The following is a 9106-nucleotide window of genomic DNA, read 5'->3' on the forward strand; positions in this document are numbered from 1 at the left end:
CGGATTAATCTTACGCGATTGCTATTACGCTTTGCGTTCAAAATAGAATGTTTAAATATGTATACGCATATTTAATGCGCAAAGGAAAATATCAAGTTATTAATCATTTTTCGTTCCATATGCAAATTAAATTATACGAATGTGGAAATAGCTGATAATACGTATATAGTCACGACATTTCACGTTTTACATTTCATTCCGCTGCAATAACAATTTTTCGTGCGACAAAACACCTGCGTTTCCGCATATCTTGTCGATAAATTGTTATGATTGTTAATGCGAGCGAACACAGGTATGCAGATGATTTAAATTACAAAAATCCTTTGCTGCGACCAGATGATTTAAGTGCACTTTCCGCCGACACGTGAAAAGCGATCCGATTAAAATCTCCTTAGTAGGGAGTTACGTTGTTGACGCAATGGACTTGCTACTGATTTGAACGACCGTGTCGGTGGATTGGGTTTTATGGTCCTTTTAAACGGAAGGGAGTTGAAACAAGTTCCCTGCTGATTATCGACCGAGAGCCGTTTTGTTATGCCAGAAATTAATTTTGTTCTGGGAGCTGCACGAATATGGACTTTCCCTTCGTTACGTATCGACAGTTTTGGATGTCACTTTATAGCTTTTCTTTATTAAAATTCGAAAGAACAGTTTAATTTTACGTAATAGCAATTTACCGGCTCCCGTTTTCGCTGAGAGAATACTTTATTAATATTTTTTTTTTTTTTAAATCCGGACTTCTCTATTAGTAAATTACTCGAATTTTTGTTTAATCCAATCTTTGCGATCTTTTTTTAATCTTCAAATCTTTGCATATTTTTTTCAATTTTCGTGATCAGTCTGTCAAAAATATTATTTTTCATCTATAATCAACTTTATTTCTTCAAAATCGCTTGTGTCTGTCTGTCTGTCGCAAATATACTGTGTGTAAACTTAGACACACACACACACACACACACACAATCTTTTTCTCTCTCTTTCTCTCTGATCGGCCCTCGAGATATACTGAACGTAGGAGATAACTAAAGATAAAGACGCGTTTGCGAAGCAAGTTTATCATAGGCGATGTATTATCCATAATCCTTCGCCGGAAATTAATTTCGCGCTCGAATCCACAGGAACGATTTTTGCGCGAGTTCGATCATCCGCCCATCGCGCGCATCATCGTTGTCTTTCCGATCTTCCTTGATGGAATTTCAACAAAATCGTTTCGGTACTACCGAGAAAAGGATATTACTGCGAACTGATCGAAATTGGAACCACTTCAAGTCGTGAACTAATAGAGAGAGAGAGATATATATCTCTATCTCGATAGGAATGTGGGTACCAGTGTAACCGATAAATCTATTAGTAACCTTCCATCTTTTCTTCACTGCGGTACATCAGATCGATGTCGGCTGAATCTTGTTCGTAAATTGTAGAAAGTCGCTTCAATCCAAAGAAAATAGTGTAAAGTATATGTCGGTTGGTTTTACACACGACCGTTATAATTATTTCATACTCTAACGTCCCGTGAGAAAGTCCCGGGCAACGCTATCGCGACTCATCCGTCAACTCAGAGGTGAATTCTTTCGGACATTGAAGGACAACGGTTGGCTTGGCCAGCCGGCCGCAAAATCCTATTTCCCGTTGTTCCTTGTCTCTCCATTGCAATCCGGCTTCCTCCCCGTAGCCGGATAAGCCAACTTTGTTTCCTAGCACTCGAGTACCTCGTATTTCCCTTTTTATTTATTTTTCTTTTAATGGACAGCTAGCGCGAGCTTCTGCGGGCAGCGGTTACGTTTCGACGGTTGAAAGAAGAGAAAGAAGAGAGCGAAAGAGGCAAACTTCAATTACAAAAAGCTTGATTTCGAGTGTGTCTGTGTCATTGGTATATCGGTCGAAACCGTCGGAAATGTTTGGAAGATCCAAAAGATTAGTATTAATTTGATTATCGATTCGCTGCAGTGAGCTCATTTATTTAAAAATCTGAGTAGATTAATCAAGTCACTGTTAGCTATCCAAGCACGCATGCGCTAGTGTTTATAGTCATTTCATAACAATTAATGTTAGTGTAAAGAAGTAAATTATTAAATGTTATAATAGGAATAATAATGGGCACGGAATCATATTTTAAATTGCAGATATGATTTGAAAACAATTGAAAAATATAATTAAAAAGATTTCTGTTAACAATCCAATTTCATAAATCTGAAAATACACATACTAAATATCAATGTTTTTATTTTGTTATTTATTGTGTTTTATTGTGCAACGTTGCAATTATACAAAAGTATTGGAAATTTACATAAAAGAACAATTTAATAAAGTAGAAACCTTTTCACACACACGAATGTTCTACAGTAAAACGTCGTATCATAAAGTTAACAATAATTGTTAACTCTATTTAATTTTGCAGAGCTCGAAGCGCGACCATATTTCAACAAACTTTTGCGGAACAATTAGAAAATATTCGCTAAACAGTTCGTAGCTGCAAGAGAAGTTTCATAAATAGTCGAGTAATTTCGTGTTTGAATTCATTACATTTTTTATGAGTCCCCCGTCCTGGGACCTCCATTCTTATTTGTACTTCTGACTTCGTTATAAAGATCCATTGTGCTTCAATGCGCACCTAGATTTCGTATATCGATCTTATACGGGAGAGAATCTCCGAGCCATAACGAACGATTCGTATATCCATTCATTTATCTACCCATATAGCTAACGTCCCGGTCTATGTATACCTATCTACCTGTTTACCCATCTACCTAATGTACTACTTGCGCGTCTCGAAGTTAGTAGACTTTCCGTCTTCCATCGGGCATACGTCGCACACCCGAGACTCTCTCGATAGGGAGAAGATGGGGCGTAAGTAAGTAACTATCGCGAAAACTTTTCATGCTGCTTTTACTCCCGGCTACAATATATGCTTCGCAAGATGGAAATAGCGTTCGGCACGGCTATCCTATGTGACCTTGCGCGAAGCTCTCTGCCATCCGGCGGCTGTCAGTGTCGCTAATTTCCGATCAGTCATACGAAAACAGGCGAGGAAGCTCTTAATTCTTCCATTAATCTCCCGTCGCGCTATTATTTACCTTGCAAATAACTAACGCGAATAAGCGATGTCACGCGTCGTTCCTATTTTTGTCGAACGTACTTGCTCTCCTCGATCGTTAACGAATCTCGCTGCCAATATCGTCTCGTTAGTATCGCCGCTAATGAAGAGACATATCGGCGGATGTAAGAAAAGCGCATAATTCCCCGACTCCATAAAAGTCCGCTGTAAATTGCGCGAGGTTGGTGAATTGCGTAAAGACATACGTTGACACGTAGCGTCGTCTTTTCGCTGATGGTGAAGCGAGGATCAACACATGTCGACACATATCTACGAGTCTCGAATTTGCCGTTGCGATAATCCGCGACGTCCCGGTAGCACGGCTCGTTAAATTTTAACACAGTCGATACGTCTGCGTCGCATAATTCTCTGTCCCTGATAGTGTTAATAATGACACGTCGCGCGACGGTGCGAATCATGACGGGCCGAGAGCGGTGCGAGAGGCTGTTAATGAGTCGTTAGATAATAAACGTCTGAGGTGTGATGAACGGCGGACGCGTGGTTACGACTTTCTCGTGACGACAGGAATCGTCGGAGCGGCGAATCAATTATAGCACAAATATAAACGCAATCATTTATTTTTTATTAGTCGCGCGCACGTTATATATATATGAACGAATGTAATTGGAAAAGAATTATTCAATTAATTTACGTTACTCGCGAGTTGTTGATGCGTCATCGCAATCGAGATATTTTGGTCTCTGTCATTATTTTTTTTCGGTAAAATTAAAAACGCCATGTTTCTCGTAAAAATATCGTCTATTTTTTAGCGTGATAATATATATTATATACCGTGTTACATTCCAACGTGGTTGAATAAAAGTTACGTCTTTCGCGGCCAATGCGCGACAGTAATTAACTAAAATTTGAATTTTAACGACGAACTACGATGCATGGTTTATCGCCGTCGTTGTTTTTAATTTTGCCGTTACGTGTGAAAACGAACGAGTGAACGGGTGCACGGCCGAGGATAAAAAAAAATGACATTGCTTTGCGATGCGAAGTATATGGAATGCGATGGCATTAAACACAGTTATACCCTCCCGTCTCTTTCTTCTCTTCTCCGGACGCTTTAGTCGAGCTGTGTAACAGAGTTGTCGTGACACATTTCATATTCGGCGAAACGCATTACACGCCCGCGACACGTGGGAAAATCGCGCGAGAGTTTTCGCAGCGACGTTGATTTTATCGAAGAAACTTCCAGAGCGAATTCTGCGACGCGCGCGGATAAAGACTACCTATATACGCTAATCCGTGTGTAATTCCGTCTTCCCGAAACTTTACCGACGATCCTTATGCAATTCGATAAGTCGCACTCAACGCACCTTTACTCTGATGATACTTTCCTTTGAAATTAATTCGTAATCGTCCTTACGTTTATACATTTTTTATCTTTAACAGCGTTGATGCAAAGCGTTAAAACGTTAGACAGAACGTTGCAACAATAATTTAAGTTTAATCAAAGTCTTCAATCAAATCTTACTTCAACTATTATTTAAGTGTTGGCAAGAGTAACTTATCGCATACGTATATATACATGTATACACGTACGGCCGCGAAGCGCCATACACTATAATTGAAGCTACATGCTACATGTATATAGGTCGGTTAAAATATGCACGCGCTGTCATTGCAGAGTCGATGCTCCTTTTTTTTCGTTTCGACGCACAACCCCCGCGAAACGCTATTTTATACGCGCAAAACGAGTAAAATGGGAAATTTCTTTAGATGAAATTTCAACGAAGAGCGCGAATTTCATAAAATCGAAAACTGCAGTTTAACTGCTCAAAGCGATTGTACGTCGTGCCGGTGATTAATATACATTTTGTTGAAACTTTTATCTGCAGCTGTTCATTTAGCTATTTTAGCTGGGAATTAATACAAACGCGAATGCTGATCGAACGTGCCTATCCGAACGTTTTTTGTTCGCTCATCTCGACGATATTTGATTTAAAGTTCACGAATGAATAGCGCCTAGTTCGCAGACTCCGCTTTTTAAACTACTTTTTTATAGCCGGTATACTGATCAGCAAACTTTTTGAAGCCATGCCTTGTACATTTTCACGAGAAAGTTTGAGAAAATTGTCGTTTGCGCCGAGGGTCAAATATTGGCGTATTTCCGAGAAAATTCTCGACCTTTATCTGTCTGTTTCTAGTAGGGACACATGTGCTCAAGATGCGTTAATAAATACATACTATACGAATTTTCTAAGACAAGAAATATTTGATTAATATCATTAAAAACTCATTAAACATTTGAGGAGATAGTAAAAATAAAAAACGCGGTATAAAAAATAAAAAAATATATAAAATACTAAATAGAGTGAAGACGCTTATGACTCACAGCAATTAATAAATGTGTTTGCAATTCATTAAAACATCAATACAATCCTCATGTTCAAAAAAGTAGACGGAATAATGTCGGTTTCGATAATTTTATGGTACACGCAATTATGCAAATTGATTCGGCTTTTGCCCTTTATCCTAAGTACAAAATCTGTTATAATTTCTACATAAAGCACTAGGCTGCTGAAACCGACTACAATACATAAAACTCATTAGAATGTTGCATATTGCATGACGGTTTTATATGTTGTCCCATTCTCTAATTTTGTAAATATTCAGCGAGGTTCGTTACGTGTGGCAGTGCAAAATATATTTTTAAAAAGGTGCAAAATATATTTTGATAACGTGTATGTTATATATTCTTCCGACATAATTTTCCATAAAAATTCTCGTCGGCGCGGCGGCAGCCTCTACGATCATCGCGCACATATACGCAGATTGTTGTACGTAGACACGTCGACGAGCTCTTATTTTTGCGCAGGTGACTTGATTGCTTTGAGTCACGAAATATTAATCGGGGGGACGTACGTGCTTGGGACTTGAACGTAACGTAACAGCATATATACGGTAGTTAAAGCCACGTAATATACCGCCGTTATTAGGCTCCTCAATAATTGCGCGTGCAATTAACGTGAATACGTCAATTATTAACGCATCGATAGCTCGAGAATCGTGATCGGTTTGATTTACCGGCCGTTACGAACTTGGATTTTCCCAATATTTGAAACATTAAGCTATTAGATTAGCATAATCGCAATATACGTATGTACATATTATAATGGGAACGTTATGCTAATATTTAGAATACGCGAACAAGGACCCTAAGATAAATCACGTCCAAATCGAAGCATTTGCCTAATATAATTATATTATTAAAACGCGTGTTTCCGTAGCGTAATTATGTATAAGATCTTTTTCGCGATGCAGAAAAATACTTCGATATATGCGTCTATCGTAGTCGATATAAATATGCACAAGGTACTCACCAAAACAAATTATAAAACAGACAAGTGTGGGAAGAGAAGTAGACATCGCTTTTCCCCGGCGTGGCTCATTCACATATTGATATACTATCTCAGACGCATCGCAGTCGTTTTCAGGAGGCGCTAAATGGCGACGGGAGTGGATGCACTAACACACACGGCGCATCGACGATCGCGACATTCCACGTACTCTCGTTTCGGAGACAGAATCACTTTCGTACCACCGTACATCCATGCACAACCACTCGCCCGCGAAATGGGGATGTCGTAATCTCTCGCTTTAACGTCGCACAAATTAGAGAACGCGGGGGGGCGTCTGAATTAGTTTTCCCTCGTCGATAAAATCGCGCTAAACGGAACGGAGCCCACCGCTTGATAATTCGCTCACTATCACGAAACAATTCTACGACGATACCACATTCTCCCAATTACGGAGCGACGTCGTTACTTGCGTAGCGCGGTAACCGTATCGTGGTTTCGCGAGTCGCGTATCTCGTGCGAACCGCCGCATCTGCTACGCCGAAAAATTAATCCGATATCTGTAATTTATTATTCACGTCCACACCGATCGAGAAATGTTGTCGAATCACTGGCGATCTGCGAACAACAAACTTGTTTTTTTTTTTAAATTGTGCGAACAACAAACTTGTTTCTTTACATTACGGCACGTCGACGTCAGTCGCGATAGCGATAAACTTCGACCTAGTTATTGGCCGCGCGTTGTCGGCCCCTCTACTTAGGCCGATCTCCGCATCGCCGTTATCACTCGGCTCTTCCGACGGCGATTATTCCCCTGCGATCCATATTGATCAATGCCATTTCCATCTGACACTAAGCGGCGTCTTCGTATCTCTCGTTACGTCGACGACCATAAGATCGCTGAGGATGCATTAGACCGGTGGTCGTCGTTATTAATGCAATCCACACGATGCGCTGGACGTTCCATCGATCATATTCCACCGTGGTTATTTGCCCCGCGCGGCGCGGCTTCTCGCCGCATTTTTCCGGGCTCGCAATTTCTCTTCCTCAGGGGATCGACTTCGAACGTGCTCCGATAGCGGCGGACACAAACGAGAGAAAGGCGCTTCCTCGCTTCCTCTTCCCTTTATTCCTTTCTAGCTGTCGTTCGACGATTGGTCTATACAAATCCGCTCGCTTTCACGCTCTCTGTCCGCCGCGCAAAATGTTCGTCGTTCGATTGAGCGCGTTGGCGAGAGACAGGTTGCAGATTTTTTTTCCAACCTTCCAATTGTGTATCGATGTCGGTGTTGCGGCCTAGGTAAACAAGCCTCGCTCGAACAATGGCAGTGTTGTGGCACCCACGAGACGACGCGCTTCACGAGCAGCTTTTAACTTTAACATCTCCCCATCAACCGCCCGATTCCCCGTAGATGTGACTTTTTTTTCCACCGCGCTTTTCTCTCGCCGTCTGTTTCGACCCTTCCGTCTAACGCCACCGGCAATTAAACGCAGACCCTCGAGAGACCGTCGATGACGTCCTTCAGGGGTAACGCTTCTATCACGGAGCTGGAATCTGTTTCACGATTTCAAGATTTGTGTTCGGCAAAGCACTGCAGGACGGAATTCGCATACGTATCTGTGATCAATGAGCTTCTTATTTAGATTGGCAGAGTTTCTCTTTCTCTCTTCTCAAATTTATTATAATTTTTCGAGCGGGCAGTGAAAGACTTATTGCTGAACGGGTAACTTAGCCACTCCCGCGAAACCGAAACAACGAAATATTCGCACGGTTGTCAAAATTTTTCAGAGTTCCAGAATGTCCAGCGACGCTCCGATGTACTTCTGCGTTCTCCACTTTGATTTCACAGCAATCACGATCGAATAATCGAAATCTTCCGGCACGATCATCCACTCGGCGCGGCGCCAATACTGTTTTCAGACACTGCTTCACTGTCCCATCACCATCCCTTCGTCATCGTGGAATCGTGGACCGCACAAGGATTCAGGAGTATTTACGCGCGCCACGTCACTGTCTCGCGTTACGCCGTTTCGGGATGTGCACGCGAAAACGGCCGGAAAATCGTCTACGGGAGCGGACGTGGGCGAGAACCGGAGGCGATGTGATAATGCGCACGTACGTCTCCGTCAATTCCAGAGAATCGCACGGGGACGGAGTCGGCGGGGCGGCGTTTTCATGTCATTGCTATACTGGCAATTCCACGAAAGGGTCCGCGACGGAGGTCCTCGGGAGCGCGAACGGGCCCCTCTCGCGCGTACTTCGGCCCCCTAACACCACCGGGGAACGCGACGCGCGCGACGCGACGGGGAGAAGGTCGCGGCTCTTTCGAAACGGCGATGCTCCCGCGTCGACGATAGCCGAGGGACTACATTGCGCGAGCGCCACTCGGACGTCGAGCACGCAGCCGCCCCGTTCAGCCCGCGGAACTGCGCCTGTGTGCACCTGCACCCACCCGTGTGGGTGCCTGTACCTGCGTATGTGTGCCCTGCATGTGTGCGCGCGCGCGACTTCCTCCCCATAGCTCGGTTGTATATCAGACCGGTTCCCCACCCCCGCGAGCGAGCCGCCACCCTTTTACCCCCGTTGCCTATCTCGCGCGCATCCCCCCCTTTCCTCCTCTCTGCCTCCTTCTTCTTCTTCTTCTTCTTCTTCTCCCTCATCTTCTTCCACTTCTTCTTGTTTGCCTTATTCTTCTTCTTGTTT

The 9106-nt window shown here is 42.8% G+C and overlaps 1 protein-coding gene across 2 annotated transcripts in view; it reads right to left on the reverse strand.

Annotated features, from left to right (window-relative positions):
* The window catches only part of LOC139814077 (zwei Ig domain protein zig-8-like), a 29099-nt gene extending 20340 nt beyond the window's left edge, over positions 1-8759 (reverse strand). The window contains exon 1 of one of the 2 annotated variants that reach the window (XM_071780056.1): positions 6427-8759. In XM_071780056.1, coding sequence (XP_071636157.1) covers positions 6427-6472 — 46 coding nt within the window. In that variant the 5' untranslated portion in view covers positions 6473-8759. Of the gene's footprint in view, positions 1-1355; positions 1512-6426 lie in introns of those variants that run through there. The other variant, XM_071780057.1, reaches the window with a different exon arrangement.
* Positions 8760-9106: the final 347 nt, after the last annotated feature.

This window comes from Temnothorax longispinosus, chromosome 6 (genome assembly GCF_030848805.1).
Source record: "Temnothorax longispinosus isolate EJ_2023e chromosome 6, Tlon_JGU_v1, whole genome shotgun sequence".
Taxonomy (NCBI): Eukaryota; Metazoa; Arthropoda; class Insecta; order Hymenoptera; family Formicidae; genus Temnothorax; species Temnothorax longispinosus.